Below are 21,692 nucleotides of genomic sequence, written 5' to 3' on the forward strand. Positions count from 1 at the left end.
AAGGGGGGGGGGGAAAGAAATGTAGTATTGCCGCTTTCAAAATGCATTAAGAGTTGAATAATAAGAATTTTACAAAGACAGTATTATCTAATACTACAGAACCAATTTTTTTTAAACATTCAAGATTTCACATGTTTTGCTGCTTTACCTTGAAGAAAAAGCTACAGAGATTTCAGTGTTACAGTAAAAGCTGCAGGGTTCAAATAGAAATACCTCTTATTTTTGACACACACACGCACCAAACCCCTCCACAAAACGATGGCTTGAAATAGAACACATTTATTAGTAGCTAAGGCAGTTCTCTGACCAAGTAAAAACCATTACTGAATGAATTCTCCGTCTGGTTATTGCCCTGTATAGAGGGCATAAGACTTGGGCCTCACATGACACCACAACAACACAGCAGAACTGAGAAATGTCTCATTTAGGGCTGCTTTACAAGTGTAACTTTAGCGAGCAATGGTTAGGCAGCCGTAAGGAGCATTTTAGTTTTTCATTGTACGCAGCAGAAGTGCACAATAGACATTACATATGAAAAGTAATAATCGGAGCGGTTTATGAGATCACTCAACATTATGAAAAGCTGCAAAAACTGGAACCACAAAAAAATAAATGAATACCAAAGCAAACAACCATCATGAAATGCACGGACACGTGCAAAATGAACCAGGGCACCTTCTAATTTCTGCAAGTTACACATCGTGTCTGTTTCACACCACTATGACTGTGCTCCAAATCACAGATATCATTTTGAAAAATGGCGGAGTATTGTAATTTGATGACTTACCCGCCTGTGGCGCTCTCTGTCTTTGCATTTCTCTCGCACCCAATCAATGGTATGGAAATCATCGTACGTGCCGACCCCCGGTATGGGCTCGTCTAAGAGATCTAGCAGGTGGGTTGTGCTGTTGATGGCTCCTCCGTTTGTCATTGTGTAATGTGTTCCTGAAGGGGACAAGGTGTGACAAATTCAGATATACACTCGCTTACAAGATAAAATGCTTTAAATCCTTCCTTTGTGGTATTCATAAACTGGAATACCTCATTCTGATACGCTTTAGGCATTGTACTGTAAAAACAGGACTTGGACTAAAAAACACTTTTCAGACATGGAATGTTGACCCCGCACAAGCAAAACAGTGAATGTTTTTCATTAAAGGTTAATTCTTTCTAAGGATGTCTAATAAAATATGTTTTTTAGATTTTAAATAGAATATTTAAAAGCAGTGCTTCTGTGCCCAATTTAACGAGATGCCAATACTATTGAACGATGTATCCAAGCTGTGCACCTTCGTCCTTATTTACATGTGGTATAGTAAATCAGGTTGCACTTACAGGAAGAAGTGATCAGAGCTACTCCACCCCAATTATATAGAGAAACCGAGTATAAACTCAGGAACCAGTTGGTATAAACCAAAAAAATTACATATAAATGTAAGTATATACTTGCATCAAAAACGGAGCACAGGTCAGGTTGAGAAGGTGTATTCATATACACAGGAGTATAGAAGGAAACACGCAGATGGGGAATAATAGAGTTAAGGCAGTTTGGGTGGCATACTGTAATACTGTGATTTTTATTTGAGGGTGTGGAGATCAAAACATTATGATGACCTGTTGAGAATATATATATATATATATATATATATATATATATATATATATATATATATATATATATATATGAAAAAATCATCTCAGTTGGCACACTGTAAACATTAGTAAGATGCTGATGCTAGCCCCATATGCACATGTAAAAAGTAGATTTTACCAGATTGGAGTCCGGAAAAAACGAGACAGCACACAGTCCAGTAGTTTCAATGAAGTTGTATTCAAAGTAACATGGCACCACCTCCAACGTTTCGGTTCACTCAACGTGACCTTCCTCAGGGACGTGCAATAAGTGAATGCTAATCCACCACCTTATATACCCAAACTAATCAAAATAAAATTAAACTCACCCGTGTAGGGGCAACATTGCCCGCGAAACCGCGCCGCTGTGACACGCATACACACGCTGGAACGCATCGCCATTTTGGATTCATGATTGTAAAACATCCTGTTAAACTATGGTGGCCTCAATGGTCCGCTCGTGGGTGCAATTGCGCATGCGCGAACTCCTAATGCCGTGACCCGCAGTGTACTGCTGGAACGCATCGCCATATTGAATCTAGAGATGTTACCTCCTTAGCCTAGCTACGGTGGCCCAAATGGAGCATATGTCCACCATAGTGGCGGTTCGCGCATGCGCGAAGCTCCCCTGGCAATTTAGTGAGCACAATACTTTGCAATGCAGGATTTGAGCTGTCTTTGAGCTAGCCCCACTCTACGCATAACGGCACCCTCATACAAAAATAGCCTCAGGGACATGTAAGAGGTTATGCCATAAAAAATGCCCATACAATATAAAGAAGGGCCCATAGCCAATGGGACCATTTGAGAAAGCTCATATACATAGGCTCAATAATGCATGTTCTATTATGTGTTGTTATTGCCTTAAAGAATACTCAAAAGGACCAATTCCAGCATGAGAACGCGTGGCACACACAGCAAACATACATAAACCAATTGACCACCAAACATGTGAAATACTGTGTGCATCACTGTAAGATATATTGTTAATGATGTCCCACTATAATAAATACTATAACTACACTGACTAATAAAGTCTAAAATCGAAAACAAGATATCATGTCTAGTCAAACCAAGTTCCTCTAGATTAGAGCAACCAATGGACTTATAGCATATATGACTAATGAGACAACTTGTGATGGACACGAATGTGTCCACCCGGAGACAGTATATATACTGTACTCCGTGGTCAAACTCTGTCCTAAAGACAGCCCGTGGCCAACAAGGCGTATTTAAAAGATATGTCAAATGTTTTGCAGTCTCCAAAACAACATGTAATACCTATGGTCTCGAAGCGGGACATCATGAACACTCTCGATGCATGTACTCAAACCATAAAGTGATAAAGTGAAAATAACAATACAAGGGCACATACGGAAATAACACATGTAGACATAATGCAGAAATATTACAAAAGAAACAACGACAAACAAAGACAAACACAATTACACAACCACACTGCAGTAAACAATTGAAAAGTACCACAAAATATCATAGTCCAGATTTCTGTCATAAGAAACATCCTAGCGAAAAATCTTCGTTTAAGCCAAAAGGGGCCACTGTTTTTAATTCAAAGATGTGTCTTGCTTCGCTTTGCAACAAAAGTCTGTTTCTATCACCCCCTCGTGTAGGCGCTCGGATCTGTGAGATTGGCATACACCTAAACGTTGCCAGTGAATGTTTAAAGTCCCTGAAGTGTTTAGCAACAGGGAGACATTTGAACTCCAAATCCTTGGCGTCCGTGGATAGTGCTTTACGAATTGTTGAACGATGGATGGCTATACGTTCTTTGAGCATTCGCACTGTCTTCCCAATATACAGTAAACCACAGGGACATTTAATCAAATATATAACAAATTTTGATTCACAATTCAGATGTTGGTGAATTTTGATTTTGGTCCCATTGTGTGGATGGCAATAGAAAGACCCCACCTGCATATATTGGCAGTTCGTGCAACCCTTGCACCTGTAGGCTCCAGGTTTTTGGGTTAACCAAGTTTTGTCCTTGCCATACTTGTCAGCTGGATCTGCCTGCGTGATCATGTCCCCAATAGACGGACCACGGCGAAAACAAAACAAGGGGGGTTCACGAAAGAAATTACCTATTTTATCATCATTAGCTAAAACATGCCAATTATCTCTAATGCCACGTTGTATGCATGGGGACGCAGTGCTGAATGTGCTTATGACATTGAATCTTGAGCTTGTTGTTTGCTCTCCTGGTTCGATGTTAGTACAATCCACGTTGTCCAACCGGATCACACGATCCAGTGCATCTTTGACGTCAACCGGACTATAACCTCGCTCTAGGAACCTGTTGGCCATGTTAATAAGAGCAGGTTCCAATTCATTACGATCACTAGTGATTCGCTTCACTCGTAGTAGCTGTGAAAATGGAAGCCCCTTTTTCAACGGGGCCGGGTGGTGGCTTGTGGCATAGAGCAGTGTGTTCTTATCAGTTATTTTTTGATATAGCCTAGTGGCCAATTTGTCACCTGCTTTGTATACCATCGTATCCAGAAATGGAATTTCAAGTTCACTGTAACACAGTGTAAAACGTATCTTGGATGGAATGTCGTTAAGACGGTTCACAAAGTCCTGTAATTCCACAGTAGAACCACTCCAAACAATAAAAATATCGTCAATGTAGCGTAAGAACTTTCTGATGTAGTGTGCATTGGACGCATCGCATAAGATGTGGGTTTGCTCATACATGTCCATGTAGAGATTCGCATATGATGGGGCCATATTCGAGCCCATGGCTGTCCCACTGAGTTGGAGATAATATGTATTTTCAAACCTAAAGAAATTTTTGTTTAGGATGACTTCTATCAGGAGCAGTAAGAATTCAGACGGAGGTCCAGTCTGCAACTTGCTTGTTACCAACTTTCTCCTGATAGCCTCCAACCCCTCTTTGTGCGGAATGTTCGTATAAAGACTTGCTACATCGAGGGTAGCCAATATGCACCCAGATGGATCAAATGCTAGATTGTTAATATGCTCCATGAAGTTGGTAGTGTCCTTGACAAACGTAGCCATGCCCGCCACCAACGGTTGTAGATAAAAATCTACGTATTGCGAAATCGGATGGCATAGTGATGACCGAGCCGAGATGATTGGTCGACCCGGTGGGTGTGTGGTAGATTTGTGAATCTTGGGTATCGTGTACATGACAGGTATTCTAGGGTGCTGCTGGGTAAGGAAACCGCCGGTATCTTCCGAGATTCATCCATTGGATATGCCCATTTGTATTATGGCATCGATTTCCCCTTTGTACGCCACAGTGGGATCTTTGCCCAACTGTTTGTACGTTTCAGTGTCTCCCAGTTGGCGCAACACCTCTTCTCTGTAGTAAAGATAGTCCAAAATGACGATTCCACCGCCTTTGTCGGCGGCCCGGATGATGATACTCTTGTTATTTCTTAAGGACTTGACCGCCAGTCTTTCGTCATTCGTCAAATTGAAGAAGCTGGTTTTCTGCTTCTTAATCTTGCCTCTTGTTGCTTTACCTAGAAGGTTCATAAATGTTGCAATACTGGGATTAGACACCTGTGGATCAAACGTACTGCGTGGCCTGAAATGGGATCTTGTATATTCAGGTGCTTGATTGGCTTCTGATTTTGAAAAGAAGTCCTTAAGTTTAAGGTGTCTATTTAATTTGAAGAGGTCCACTTCCCATTTGAATGGGTCTTGCTTATATGTTGGCACGAAGCCAAGACCTTTGTGTAAAACATTTAACTCCGCCGACGAGAGGGTGCATTTGGAAAGATTAAAAATTTCCGTTTCCTGGGTTGCTGTTTTGGACCTCTCCCCCTGTTTGGGTAGCGCTCCGGATATCGTCGTCTTTCGGCCTCCTCGCCTGATTTTCCTCCGGCATCTCCGACTCCCGTAGGCGGCTTGGCTCTCCCATCTGGGCCTTGTCCTAAAAAAGAAGGTTCTGCAGACATGTTGTCACTGACAGTGTCCGCGGCGTCTGAGAAGTCCGTATCACTGGTGTTGTACCCAGGTCTTCTGTACCCCCCCCGTCTTCGGCGGGACTGGCCCCTCTGCTGTCCTTGTGCACCTGTGGGTGGATCACTTAGCCCCATCAACCATCTGTATACCTTACGATCCTTGTAATCAGATTCAACAATTTTGAGTTTCTCTCTCTTATATTTAATCAAATTGTTTCTGTATGTGTCAATGGAGGACTGTATTTTGTCCGTCCAATTCGTTGAAGTGTCAGTCTCTAAAGTTGTTCCATGTTTGGAGTAAATGGTGTCTATCTCTTTTTTAATCTTGATGATTTCCTTACTTGATTGATCGATTACAAGGATAATCAAGTCAAATGCACATTTATTTAATATTGCAATCCATCTTCTACAGAACTCTGGATCTGTTCTCCCTATAGTGGGCTGGTTTTTTATTCTAAACCCACGGGGTAGCAATTTTTCTTTGTGATAATGCGACAGCGTCACACCGTGCAGATAGTAATCAACTTCCCTCTTTTTCAATTTAATCAGGTCATTGTACACGTCACTCGCTCTTTCTGGTCCCAAAACAGATTCAAAGGATTCCGTATAACGGATGCTGGAAATCTCAGCCTCGCTAAAGCTAGCTGATTCAGAGATGGCTGAAAAAACCCCAAACGTGTCTGCAAACTCCTCCATGTTATTTCCTTACGTGGTTAAAACCAACATTCATTTATGATAAGGCTGTTACACGTAAAACATCCACGGAATATGGCCAAAACGCCGTGGACCACAACTTTAACCCCTCGCAGGGTACTTCGTATCCTTTTGCTGGCAGGTGCCCAACTCATATAGTTACACATGAAAAAATCATCTTAGTTGGCACACTGTAAACATTAGTAAGATGCTGATGCTAGCCCCATATGCACATGTAAAAAGTAGATTTTACCAGATTGGAGTCCGGAAAAAACGAGACAGCACACAGTCCAGTAGTTCCAATGAAGTTGTATTCAAAGTAACATGGCACCACCTCCAACGTTTCGGTTCACTCAACGTGACCTTCCTCAGGGACGTGCAATAAGTGAATGCTAATCCACCACCTTATATACCCAAACTAATCAAAATAAAATTAAACTCACCCGTGTAGGGGCAACATTGCCCGCGAAACCGCGCCGCTGTGACACGCATACACACGCTGGAACGCATCGCCATTTTGGATTCATGATTGTAAACCACGGAGTACAGTATATATACTGTCTCCGGGTGGACACATTCGTGTCCATCACAAGTTGTCTCATTAGTCATATATGCTATAAGTCCATTGGTTGCTCTAATCTAGAGGAACTTGGTTTGACTAGACATGATATCTTGTTTTCGATTTTAGACTTTATTAGTCAGTGTAGTTATAGTATTTATTATAGTGGGACATCAATAACAATATATCTTACAGTGATGCACACAGTATTTCACATGTTTGGTGGTCAATTGGTTTATGTATGTTTGCTGTGTGTGCCACGCGTTCTCATGCTGGAATTGGTCCTTTTGAGTATTCTTTAAGGCAATAACAACACATAATAGAACATGCATTATTGAGCCTATGTATATGAGCTTTCTCAAATGGTCCCATTGGCTATGGGCCCTTCTTTATATTGTATGGGCATTTTTTATGGCATAACCTCTTATATGTCCCTGAGGCTATTTTTGTATGAGGGTGCCGTTATGCGTAGAGTGGGGCTAGCTCAAAGACAGCTCAAATCCTGCATTGCAAAGTATTGTGCTCACTAAATTGCCAGGGGAGCTTCGCGCATGCGCGAACCGCCACTATGGTGGACATATGCTCCATTTGGGCCACCGTAGCTAGGCTAAGGAGGTAACATCTCTAGATTCAATATGGCGATGCGTTCCAGCAGTACACTGCGGGTCACGGCATTAGGAGTTCGCGCATGCGCAATTGCACCCACGAGCGGACCATTGAGGCCACCATAGTTTAACAGGATGTTTTACAATCATGAATCCAAAATGGCGATGCGTTCCAGCGTGTGTATGCGTGTCACAGCGGCGCGGTTTCGCGGGCAATGTTGCCCCTACACGGGTGAGTTTAATTTTATTTTGATTAGTTTGGGTATATAAGGTGGTGGATTAGCATTCACTTATTGCACGTCCCTGAGGAAGGTCACGTTGAGTGAACCGAAACGTTGGAGGTGGTGCCATGTTACTTTGAATACAACTTCATTGGAACTACTGGACTGTGTGCTGTCTCGTTTTTTCCGGACTCCAATCTGGTAAAATCTACTTTTTATATATATATATATATATATATATATATATATATATATATATATATATATATATATATATATATATATATATATATATATATATATATATAAAAATATAAAAAGTAGATTTTACCAGATTGGAGTCCGGAAAAAACGAGACAGCACACAGTCCAGTAGTTCCAATGAAGTTGTATTCAAAGTAACATGGCACCACCTCCAACGTTTCGGTTCACTCAACGTGACCTTCCTCAGGGACGTGCAATAAGTGAATGCTAATCCAGGGCAAAAATTTAATGCAGGGCACCGCGTAAGGCCTCAGCAACCTCTACTTACCGAGGTTCAGCCGGCTCCAGGACGTGTGACCATGGCAACGCGGCGTTAAATTGGGGTTCTAACTGAAACCTGACTGCAGTTATGCATTTTATATATATATATATATAAAATGCATAACTGCAGTCAGGTTTCAGTTAGAACCCCAATTTAACGCCGCGTTGCCATGGTCACACGTCCTGGAGCCGGCTGAACCTCGGTAAGTAGAGGTTGCTGAGGCCTTACGCGGTGCCCTGCATTAAATTTAAATGCCTCGTGGAAGAGCGCGGGACCTCTGCAACTGCCCGTGCCCCCCACTCACACAAATCTCCCCCCACCCCCCCTGTTGGATTAGGATATAAATATTGATTCAAATGAACACATTTCACATCATTTTAAAGAGTTGTTTCATAATCAATATGTCATGTGTACATTCATTTGTAAATTTGGGCACATAGGCCTAAATATGTAAAGCAATAATAAATTCCACAGAATCTGTACGAACTAAATGACAAAATGATACAAACCGTTCCAAAACTATGTATTACATCATACTACGCCTTTCTACAAAAGATAATGAACATTTTATTTTAAGCAGTAAATCCCCTCCAAGTAATACAGTCAGAGATATAGTCATCATTGTACTTGTGGGAGCCAGCACGTTCGGCAGTCCTGTGGAACGGGTAATTAAGATTGGAACACAAAAATATTAGGGATACGGTGCTGTTCCACAAGCATAATATAATTTGTCTTTAAAAAAATCCTACAGGTCTGGGTGTCACATTGAGAATGTTGCAGAGCGGGCTGCCAGCTGTTTTTGGAAGCCCCCTCCTTGCTTTCTCACCCTTCTGCCAGTTATTCTATGCCCAAAGCCGCAGCCCTAAGCAGAAGCAATGCTTTCTGACATAGCCATGATCAGTAAGTCATGAACATGCCCATAAAGGTCAGTTATGCACCCACATGCTTTCCTATCAATGCCCCCATGCACGAGAGCTGGAAGAAACACTGGAGATGGAATTATCTGGGACTGTCCCACACAGCCATCTATAGTTATCCCGGTTTTCCAGGGCTATGCATCTGCACATTTAAAGCAAATGCAATATGTTTGTTTCTTTAGTTAAGTAGTAGAGATTCCTTCTTTAGACATATTAGTTGCAGCATTTGCTCCCTGCCCTTATCATAAAGAAACTTTATTTGTAGTAGGTGACATTTTTCTATACGCTTAATCAGATATCTTACACCTATTTTTTCCCCTTTTCATAAAGTCCTGCAGGCGAATATTAATATTTTGCTCTTTATTTGGCAATGCAGTTTCTCAGGCAATCCCAAGGCTTGTCGCTAATACACATTCGGCATTTAACCATAGTACCACATTTACCTACATCTTCCATTTTCCTGCGTGGATCACCAGTTAATGCAAGCTCTTTGCAAACACAAAATCTCTTTCCTCCAAAACATCTGACGGCCCTAGATCAGGGGTGCTCAAGACCCCCACCCCCCCCCCCCCCCCAACAGAACAGGTTTTAAAGGATATCCCTGCTTCAGCACAAGTTGAGGCACCTGCGCTGAGGCTGGGATAGCCTTAAAACCTGACTTGTTGGGGGGCGCTGAGGACGGCAGTGGGGCACGCCTGACCTAGATTATTTTCAGCCCATTATACCTTTCTATAATTATTTCACAACATACTATATTACCAACATGCATTTCTCCCCAGAAACCAGTATACAAAAGAATGATCGAAAGAAACACAGTGCAGCGCTGAAGCGCACAGCAGACGAAGAGCTAATGAAAGGGGGCCCGAGCGCATGAATATTTTTGCCCCATCCCCAGGGGGCAGTGCTGAGTATTCCTGCTACCTTATTGTTGCAGCCAGGAGTAGGCCCCTTAAAGTTGCAGGGCCCGGGGGTTTGAACCTGCAGCATCAATGGTAGTTCCGCCCCTGGCAAGAAATCTGTCAAATTCTTCTTAAATCAAATAAAATAATAATTAAAAAAAAAATTCACCTTGGTAACTTGCCAAGAATGACGCCCAGACTGCACATACTGTTTGAAGGTTTATTTTCTTACCGTGTGAAAGAGTTCATTCACTCTTATGAAATCTAGTCCAATAATTAACTAGGACGTTCACCTTACAAAAACCATTACATGATACACCTGGAAATTAAACGCAGTGCCTGTTGGGAAACAATGCTAGAGTCCTACTAAACTAGGGTGAGTCAGCCATAACATATCTAAGGCTTTCTCAAATCTTTTGTGATTTGAAACAAAGCATAAAAGTTGTTATTATTATGGGGCATACAATACATAATGCATTTGTACGTTAAGAAAAAGATCTTCAGTGATTCCAAAGTTGAAATGATGAACATAATTTTAAATCTATCCAAGTAATATAGGTGCTTACATTAGTAAAGCTATATGCATATTGGCTTTTCCATCTATAAAACATTCTGTACAGGCATACCCCGCATTAACGTACGCAATGGGACCGGAGCCTGTATGTAAAGCGAAAATGTACTTGAAGTGAAGCACTGCCCTTTTCCCACTTATCGATGCATGTACTGTACTGCAATCGTCATATACGTGCATAACTGATGGAAATAACGCATTTGTAACAGGCTCTATACTCTCCCCGCTTGCGCACAGCTTCGGTACAGGTAGGGAGCCGGTATTGCTGTTCAGGACGTGCTGACAGGCGCATGCGTGAGCTGCCGTTTGCCTATTGGGCGATATGTCCTTACTCGCGAGTGTACTTAAAGTGAGTGTCCTTAAACCGGGGTATGCCTGTATAACTTCAAACAATCATGTGGAAAAAGCCTATGGTATTGAGCAGAAGTGCACTTTTAAACATGCTACAATAAACAACGCAAATTTGAGAATAACTATACACCTGTAAAACTAAAATTCCGAATCATTACAGTAGTTGACTCCTAGCGTCTGTCTAGAACAGCCTCCAATTCATGATTACACGCCTATAGAATCTGTACGGTTGTGAAAACGATGGTCAGTGCAGTCCTTAGACCAGGGTCACAAACAGGACTTGCATTCTGAGAATACGTTTAAGTTATAGTTTCACTTATGACCAGGAGCATCAGAGATTGCACTATACGTTGTATCATACTACTGCAGCATGTACCTTTCCATGATGAAGACGTTTTACCTCCAAATATGTAACACTTTCACCCACACTCATGCAGCAAATTCCTCCCCCTTCCTCGTCTCTTTAGTGCTTATCACAAGTTTAATGAGCCAACCTGAAACTCCAGTAACATTGTAAAGTGTAGCACTGCCTTCCGATGAGGGTGGCCAAACCTACACATTAAGATGTCATTACTGTTGGCACCAGTTGGAATAGTTAACACTGGTGAATGAAAAATCACCCACTGCTTTCTAAAAGACTTTGAATAAACAACTCGTTTTTTTACCAATCTGTAGCAAGCACAGTAGCAGATACAGAGATATACAAAAGGCTGTGCAGCACCGTCTAGAAGTGCAAAGCAAACTAGTCAAACTCGCAAATGCATTTACATGGATAGGGCCTTCTGTTTACAAGCAAAAGCCACTCATATTAGTGATGGTGCACATAACCCTTTCAGTAGAACTTTATTACAGTAGTTCTAGCTCACGTTTAATGCTACATCTTTGTTGATGCAACCCTTCAACAAGCCTTTTTTAGGCTTTATATCGAGATTCAAAAGTTTTTGCCTCCTCTTGCATTGTGGAGAAAGCAACTTTTTTAGGCCTCATTACTAACTAAACTAACGATGGCAGGTTCAGCGTGTAGAAGCAATAGTTTTACTGCTATGTGAATGAATATTTATAATTGGATATCAAATGAGAACAAACATGCTCAAGTTGTGCTTAGAAGTCCTAGTATTAAAAAAAGATAAAATAGGTTTCCCATAAGTAAAATAAGCCAAGAAACCAACATATCACACATCATTGGTTAAAAGTTGTTTCCCAATGGGGAAAAGCTCCATATAGACTTCATAACTAATTAGTTTAATTATAATGTGGAACAGGGAAGAGCTATTGTGCAAGTGGACAGACCAGTAAATGGAGAAGTGCCTCAGGTAGAGAGAGGCACATATCCTGGTAGGAATAAGACATGTAATGTGCTTTGCAGCTTCTCACAGGAGTTGCCTATTTACACTGACTCAGGACAGAAATGTTTTACAATGACTTCGTAAACGTATATATTTGGTAAAAAGTGTATCTATATTTCTAGCATTTTGCAATCCATCACCAGTTTACATTGGACCAAAGAGGAGTGCTTTTTCTCTGGAGATGAGACAGTTATCCAATAAAAGCTGAATTGCTAAAGTACAAATCTAGCAACACGATGAAAGAAATCTTGTTAAGAAACTAGTTATTAAGGTCTGGAAGACTTTATAGCACATTGAGAAACTGACACGTGTGTACTTCAAGTCATGCAGATGCCCATGTACACTTTAATTAAAATATCTTCACTTGATGCACATCTTGAATCTAAAGCAATTCTTTTCCCTTATGGATGTGGACATTCAAAGGCTCCATTACAAGTTACAGCTGCAGTTCAAGCTCCCGTTTTTATTTTTACTTCAATAGTTTCATGTGGGCAATCTCTACTTACCTAAAGAACTGCATAGCTGCCGGTCAATCCGTTCTCTGTGTATTGATCGGCGAAGTTTGGCGACATCTTTAAATATTGGGAATGTATTTCCTCTGTTTCTGTCACTAAGTGGAAGCTCATGAATATTCATGAGCACTCCTGCACTGACATGTGCAAGGGGGAGGGCAGGGCTCACAAAGGGGTGTGCCAGAGCTTGTGACAGGACATGAAGGGGCAGTGCCTTAGCAAATGGTTGTTAAAATAGAATACAAGAAAATTAGTCTTTCAAAGTTGTTGTTTTTTTTTAAAACAGAAAATGCTAAAAGTATTTTTTCTTACTACAGAACTGATTTATTAAAAAAAACACACATGCAGGATATTGCTTGAACTGCAGCTTTAAGGTGTACTATCCTTATTCACGGATAGAGCCCCATAACACACCGCAGTCACTATGCAGTAATCGAGTTGCATTCTCTATAGTGTTGGCGCTGGCTCACATAAACCTGCTCCAGATAAGCCTACCAGTAATCTGATCGCTTTATGCATCAGCCCTCATTAAACTTAAAGCTACTACACTTGTTAAAGGCTCCACAACCAAGCCTGCTTCATGCAAGCCAGTAACATATTGGTAATACTGTACGTTAGGGGGCTGCTCTAAAAATGTAAATCTGAGATACTTGGAAAAAACACGTTTTTTGGCGATTTTAAGAAGCCTTTTATGCCGTCTTCAGTTGTTTGCATTCTGTTAATTAGTTTTTTAAAAGACCGCTACAAATAGAGATTGACCTGGGTAAATTAAAATATTAAACAGGGGTTAAGCTATGTGCATTACAGTATTATTAAGCTTCATATGTACAAAACGGTTTGTAGTTGTGCATGTTTAACATGTTAATTGATGAAGTAAAGTCAGACAAGTAGTTCTAAAAAAATTTTTATGAAAAACTCGTTAAAATAAATCAACCACCAAATATTAAATAAGAATCATAGGACCGACCATAAAACATGGATTCATATTCTATAGGGGGGAAAAAAGGAAGTAAACATTTTTCTGTTAGGGCAACTAAATCTTTCGAAGGAAGACAATTACATGGATAAGCTATTCTTGCCCACTATACGGGACTGATCCTTCAACTCCCTCAGTAATTACTTTACAACCACACAAGCGTGCATTACTATTAAACATCTCACGTGATCACAGAGTACCAATGGGGGCGGCCACTTCTCCACACACTCTTGGATGGATGACGTCAGCCGTTCCTGGCTATTTCTATTGTGGTTGTGCTAGATCTCATTCAGCAACCCATGGTTGGAGCAATGAGGGAGAGTGAGAGCAGGCGAGTCACATATTGAGGACTCTGAAGGTTGGATACACATTCTCTCTGTTGCATCGGGACTTTGTTTACTTGCATTGGGCATGAGTGCATTTATATCATTATTACCTTTCTTCATTTTTTGTTTTGGCTCACACTGTTGGGGACGCACGGTTAGGGAAGTACCTTTGGTCCTAGTGGACCTGAGGGAAAGGGCCTGAGGAAGGCGTCTTAACCCCCGAAACGTTGCTCCCCACCCAACCCCCTTACCACCCCCACACTTTCCCATTGTGACTTTCCATGTCTTTCACCCTTCCCATGTGTTGTTCCCCTACATTGTTTGCATTGAGAGGGTCATTTATGTACTTGTGTGATTTTCACTTGCATTTTTCCAACTTCTATATCTTGTGCTTCTATTATTAAATTCTTCATTTGGGCATACTCCAACGTTTTATAGTATTCTATTAGTCAGTGAGTGCTGGAACACACGATTGTATTTTGATTACTATTAAACATGTCCACCCTCAAAGATGTACCTACCTAATAAAATGAGATCATTTAATGGAACCCATATTCTCTAAACGCCTTAGTATGCTAAATCTATAGGCACTTTGTGTAATTGTAAAGGTGCAATCTGACTCCACTTTGGGCTAAGCACAGCATAAAAAGTTTATTTAAAAAAAAAAAAAATCTTAATTTTTTTTTACAAAACTAATTTAAAATTTGATGTATAAACAATGTTGGTGTATAGACTGCGACTATATTATGTTGACTTTACAGTTGCTATTTCCGGTCTCAGAATCCTCTACTTGTTTTAACCTTCACTTTTTATTGTCCCTCTACTGAAGTGACTCCCAGACTAGACCGTCCACTTGATCTGAATCTTTCCTGACATGCTATTCTAGCCCAGGCAGCAAAAGGGGACTTTCTCCCATTTAGAAAGCTTTAAAAGAAGCACACGCCACAAAACCACCTGCAGTTTCATAGATACTCTATATGGGTTCTTGTGACTTTGCATTACGTAGACTTGTGCAGGTCATTGACGCCAGCTGGGAAGATAGAATGACAAATATAATCTTCAGGCAACGTAGCAGGATCTTTGCACTCAAGTAAATGAAACGGCAAGCAGCTCAGCCAACGTGCTAATCATTACCCGTGTGTGGGGGTTGTAGTTCAAAGTTCTAGTAACCACATTGGAGAAGTGATTCTGCATATGAGATGAAACCTTTTACAGATGTAATAATATAGAATACACAGCAAGAAGAGACCTGTGACAATGTGACTGTTCTGTGGAGTTTTAACAATTCACCAGCTTTTCTCTACTTTTTTCTGACAATACCTAAGGCTACGTCCATAGAGGGGGGAGCCGTGCTGAGCCGCGCCGACGCTCAGCGAGGAGCCCCGTCATCCTCAATGAGGATATCTTTAGAGGGGGCTCCCGCAAGCGTCTGCAGGCGTGCTGAGACGCTGGGATTTTCAGCCGACAGCAGAGCCTGTTTCTCAGCGCGCTGTCGGCTGAAAACACCCAATCAGCACGAAGCAGCGTCATGACGTTGACGCTTCGCGGGCTATTGACCCAGCAACGTCACTGCCCCGCCTCCCCCCACCACCCGATCGCGCATGCTGGCTCGCCTGCCAGTCTATGGAATCACTCCTAACCGAGCAGGTGAGCCTCAGCGTTAGCGCTGCTCAGCACGGCTCCCCCCTCTATGGACGTAGCCTAAGGCTGCGGCCAGGCTGCCGCTGACCGCGCTCATGCTTGAGAGCGGTCTCTAAAGCATGAGCGCAGGCTGTCCTTTAAAATTTTGTGAACAGGGAGGGACCGGGGTGAGGGACGCGTGGCCGGGTGCGTGGCATTGTCTGGCACTGATTGGTTTCTGAAGGGTCATGTGACACTTCAGCATGCACGAAAATAAATTTGGTCTCCCCAAGCACCAAGCTTGGGAGAGCGTCCTTGAAAGCTGATCTAATAGAGGTTCTATAGAGCGCTCATGCAAAATAACAAATGGCTTGGCTGAAGGCGTTAGTATGGTCTATTTCTCTGTTGCAGTTTCAAATTGCCTCTATTTTTCATAATCTGTTGCTGTAATAGTGAATTCCAGAACAAGATATATTATATATAATCTTAAAATGTAATTTTGATAGTAATAAATGCATCACAGCAAAGCAGTTACAGTAAGTGGCAGGAAAGACGAAAACATTACATTAGTAAACTAAAACCATAAGGAGTTACTTAATATGCCATAAAAGACTTTCATTTATGCCAAATCGGTGGCATAAATAAGAGCACAGGAAATATTATGGCACTTCAGTAACCCACATCAGTGTAATAAGTGCTTAGACCTTTTTAATTTACTTTTGCAACCATAGTCCATTTGTGAGTGGTCCCATGTTAACTCATTCCCCAAGATCCCCTGACTGCACGCTGAGGTGCGTTTCATGCCTGTCCTTTTCACCAGATAACAGACACCATGTTATTCTGCACGCCGTCATGTTACCGTATGAATTTTCATTTAGTTCTGTTATAACTGAACTCGTTACATCCGTGCAGTGCGCAAATAGAAAGTCTGCAGAATAAGCAACTTTGATGGATTTCAAATATTGCGAAAGCCAAAGAAAAGATTACAAGCCACAAGACAAAAAGGCCGATAATCACTTGCGCTTGCTATTTCCAGGAAGCATCGCAACTAGCTTAGCACGTAAGGTGCAGAACATTATTTCCTAACTTCCATGTGATGTATTTATGTCAGCAGACAGCACAGGGTCATGTGAATGGATTTTTTTCTACTACACTGTATATTACTTCTTGGCCAACATACTGTATACAGCAGGGGTGGTCTACTCCAGTCCTCAAGGGGCACCAACTGGTCAGGTTTTCAGGATATCCCTGTTTCAGGGACTGAGCCACCTGTGCTGAAGCAGGGATATCTTGAAAACCTGACCTGTTGGTGGGCCTGGAGGGCTGGAGTTGTCCTCCCCTGCTGTATACAGTCTGTTTTCCGGTCTTGAGTAGTTCGCTCGAGCTCTTTACTGCTCTTATTTGTCCATGCTGGCAATCCATTCTCTTCTGTGGTTTCCTACATACAATGCTTTACTTTGTTGTAATCATAATCATGTGCTGCAACACTATAATCTTTGGACATGTCTCAGTTACAGCTTTACACACTCACTGAAATACTTTCACCATCAAGACAATCAGACTAATGCAATGATAAATAGCCTTCAACAAACCCATGTAAGGTCAAAGGTGAAAACAAGATGTGCAGTTCCTTCATGGACACAAGCGAAAATAAGCAATGGGGGGGGGGGGGGGTCACCTTTCTCCTCATCCAGGAACCAGCGAGTTAATATTAACCCCATACTCAATTGCAAATCATATCTATCCACTGCCTAATAAAATATATCAGATTAATATTTGCCAGGGTCCCAGGTCCCTGTGTATTATAGACAAAACTATGCACTTTAACACACAACAATCAGTTGTAGCAACGTGTCCGAATGCGTAAATGATTCTCTCCAGAGCGTGCACCAGTTCATTCAGATCCCAAAGTATTACTTATTGTGTGTGTGTGTATATGTGTATAAATTAAAATGTATATATATATGTATATATATATATATATATATATATATATATATATATATATATATATATATATAAAATAAAGTGTTTAGATTACAGAAAATGTATTAGAAAAAAAAAAAACCATACAGTTACGATACAAGGCAGAGCAGCTTCTTAAAATAACAGGGTAAAACAGACAGTAAATCCTATACTTTACCAAATGCTATGGATTTTCCGCAGAGAGGCCCCTGGCTCAGAACAGGAGGTCCCACATGCTTTGTCCAAAGCGTGCCTCTGGCGACATCTGATTTTTAAAATCTTTTGCCCAGACTAAAATGCATGCTTTCCGCATGGCACCGGCATAAGCCCACCTCTTCTAGAGGGTGCTTTGAAGCTGCTCTACGCAGACCATGTCTATAGAACTTGATTAAAACAGTTGACACCTTGAGTGGGCTTTCCAGGATGGACCCCCGCACCAAGTAAGTCCCTTTGAGAGCAGACCAAAGAAACAGTCCTGTCCTGTTTCAAACCCAACATTTTGTATTTTGTTACAACAAGTGTAGCGCATTAACCCCTCAAGCACCAAAGGGATTAACTACATAATATCTCATGATATTATCATGACAATGATAAATAAGATTAAGTTAAAAAAATAATTTCCCTTTTTCTTTTCTACTGGATGTGTGGAGTCTAAAAAAAATTAAAAAAAAATGTAACTTCACTGGTGTTTTAATCAGTAAGTAATAGAAATATTATTTTCTTGGTTCCCTCTAGCAGGAGTAACCAGTCCCACTCATCTAAGAACTCCTTCTCGAGAGCCCATAATTGCTGTAACGATCGAGAGAGTAAAGATTGTCCCAGTGCACTGCCCAAGGGATTCTGGGATGAGGCAACTGTACAGTTATTGCAGCCAGATGGAGAACGTCAGTGGGAGAGGTCATGTACATGAACCACTTAAGCAAATGTTCAAAAGATGGGCCCCAGGTGACTTTTCATAGCTGCGAGATAGCCCATGGACTTCAAGCAGAATGTAACACTGCTACCCACTCACGCCTACCACAGCACCTGTCCATTAATGTCTGTCGCCAATTTGTGCATCTGCCTATTGACTGCTGCCATCCTATGAGGTACTGGTGCAGGAACAGCAGAAATATGCACGTCAGAGCAAGCTTGTAACTCAAGATGTTATAAGACTGACCAAAATACATTTCTCTTACACAAAAGGCTACCATGAATATGTGAAATCGGAACTCTTTTTTTATATAGTAAATCGGTTCTGTAGTATTAGATAAGTGACTGGGGTTTTTTTTATTTTGTTTTTTTTTAGTCAAATTTGTATGATTTTTAAAGGATCCATTGATTTCTATAGCAGGTTTTAACCCACCTCCCAAACTGTGCAACATCTTGGAACACTTTCTTGTTTTGTGATAATTTTTTGCCAATACCCCCAGCAGTTTGAGCTGCAAACTGCAACAATAGATAATGTTACCTTAGTAATCTCAGGATACATTGTAGTTGCTGAGTTACACTGAGTGAATGATTGATTGAAACTGATTGAAAGGCGGCCATTCTGTTAGGCACACAATCAGGATTTTTACAGATGTATAACAGGAGCACCAAACGATTGCCAGCTTAGGTAAGAATGTAGAATTATACTGTTTAAACAGTTCACTTGTTTTAAAGTGACAGGTCCCAGAGAAGCAGCAGAGTTCCCATGAAGCTTGCCAGATTACCTAAGCCCCCAACCCTGTATTTCAAGTTTCTCGTCAGCGATCTTAAATTAAACTATGTTCGAAACCTAAAGAGAACGAAAACATTTGAGAAGACCAACCTTCTATTTAAACGGCTTAGCACACTCAGTGACATTACACTGCACTTATAATGCAGTGAAAGCTCTCATGATTGAAGTTGAATAGCTTTTCACATGTTGGCCTGAAGGTCACTCTCTTCACAACACAAATACCAGAATATATCTTGTGCTATTTTTACATTGCAAAGCACGTCACCGTTCTAGTTGAAAGAAAGCAATGCAGCCACCTTTGGGGTGGAAACCTGGAATCACATTGCTGGTATTCTGGTCTGCGTGGAAGGCACAGGGGGGCCCCGATAGATCATTAGAACAGTAATAGAAGCGGTGAGAAGACTGACGCACCACCGTGATATGTCCAAAATCACACAGAAACAGAGGCTAGTAGTGCGCGCGCGCACACACACACACACACACACACACACACACACACACACACACACGCACGTACGTGTGATTATTTTATGACCTGAACCCCTACACCAAGAATAAACACATGAGACCCAAGCAAATTGGTCATTTCGGGGGAAAGAATGAGGCCATGATTTCAAAGTTTCAGTATACACAGGAGAATTATAAAAAAAAGATAGACTACATTCACATTAACAAGCACTAAATAACCATGAAGCAATTTCACAATGTGCCTATCATAAGTTAAAATATTCATATTTGAACACACACACACACACACACACACACACACACACAGTATGATTACGCAGGGTCCCCTAAAATAGCACACCAAAAAAATGGGCGGGTAGGGGGGGCAGGAGGTTAGAGGCTGTGCGAGTTATTCACTGTGTCTGCATTATTTTAGCACATCACTATGTGAAAATTAGGTATCCTGTAATCGCACTGTTGCAAAACATTTCAATTCAAATCTAACAAACGAGGAAGTGCTGAATGGCCTTCCAAGCAGATCTGGAACAATGGCTGTTCTCACAAACACAGACGTGGAGGTTAAGGAGTCCCTCAGAATTCCTAATCCACATTGTCACTATCCCTGGTACCATTTTAAAGGGATTTCCTTCAGGGAAGGAATAGGAGGAATGGGGGAAGGGAGGGAGAGGGACACTGCCTTGCTGTTTCATATACGAAAATGGACTCTCCTAGCTGACGTGATCTGAGACGGGCGAATCTTCCCACAGAAAAAGACAGCAGCAGCAAGACCGTTATCTCCAGTGATCCCAGAGCTGCACAGAGCAGGGAGTGCAAATAAGCACCGCCGAATTCAACAAGAAACCCAACACTTAACATATGAAAGAAATGCACCTGAAGATGTCCCAGCCTGAACACACACACACAACATACCTCTTTTATGTAGTTCCCGGAGAGGAATGCTGTCTCCACCCCCATCATATGGCAGGTAGGGGTCTGAGGAGATATCCATGGGGGGGTCACAAAATCAAGGACCCGCTGTTAAATTAGGCAAAGCACCGGGGCAGTGTGCTCATGCATTGGCAGCAGGCTGGGAAGCTGCCATGTTTGATCAGTGCTAGCACACTGTGCTGGCTTCTTGCAGTGACTGGCTTCTTCCACACTTGGTGATGTCATCAAAGGGAAATTATTGCAGCCTGGTTGCTCTTGGCTACAGTGTCTCTGTGACTGTGAGAAACAGCACAGCTAACCTAATCTGCATGTACTGCAGGGCGCCTTCCCACTAATGTACACAGGCAGCCAGGCTCTCTCAGATATTGGTTCTGCAATACGGAAAGACTACCTGCACATTTAGAATTTGCCCCCAGCAGGTTTAATCCGCGCCATAGTTTAACCTTCATTTTTCTGTAATGTTGCTGGTACCCCCAGCGCTGAAGAAGTTAATAGCTTTTAAACAAAATTCTAAAGAACACACAATAATACATTTTGTATAGCACTTTCCTCCCAACGGGACTCTAAAGCGCTTCACAATTACAGTATAGTGCGCGGTACGCCGCACATATGCATTTTCCAGACACAGTTCCTGCCCAGAAGAGCTTACAATCTATTTTTTGGGTGCCTGACAATACAGGTTGTCATTAGGAAGGAAAACTCAAAAGTAGGAGCACTCCCATCGCAAATTGAACGGCCTCAGGTGCACGGTTATACCCTGCGGGTGTAATCACTGCAAGCGGTCACGGAGGAAAAAAAAGGCACTCCACAGGACTTTAACAGCAACACACGAGTTTGTAATAGTGGATGGCTCTGCTGACCAGTGCTGTGGCGTACCTTTTTTTCATTAGGAAGGCGGCACTGGATCAGAACGAAGAGAGGGAA

General features: G+C 41.7%; 1 protein-coding gene across 7 annotated transcripts in view; it reads right to left on the reverse strand.

The window, feature by feature from the left end:
* The window catches only part of CLCN3 (chloride voltage-gated channel 3), a 92,157-nt gene that overhangs the window by 30,044 nt on the left and 40,421 nt on the right, over positions 1–21,692 (reverse strand). For 5 of the 7 annotated variants that reach the window (XM_075611579.1, XM_075611597.1, XM_075611554.1 and 2 more), the window contains exon 3: positions 788–945. In XM_075611579.1, coding sequence (XP_075467694.1) covers positions 788–945 — 158 coding nt within the window. Of the gene's footprint in view, positions 1–787; positions 946–20,750; positions 20,994–21,692 lie in introns of those variants that run through there. The other 2 variants (XM_075611589.1, XM_075611607.1) reach the window with 2 other exon arrangements.

The sequence above is a fragment of the Ascaphus truei genome, chromosome 1 (assembly GCF_040206685.1).
Source record: "Ascaphus truei isolate aAscTru1 chromosome 1, aAscTru1.hap1, whole genome shotgun sequence".
NCBI classification, from domain to species: domain Eukaryota; kingdom Metazoa; phylum Chordata; class Amphibia; order Anura; family Ascaphidae; genus Ascaphus; species Ascaphus truei.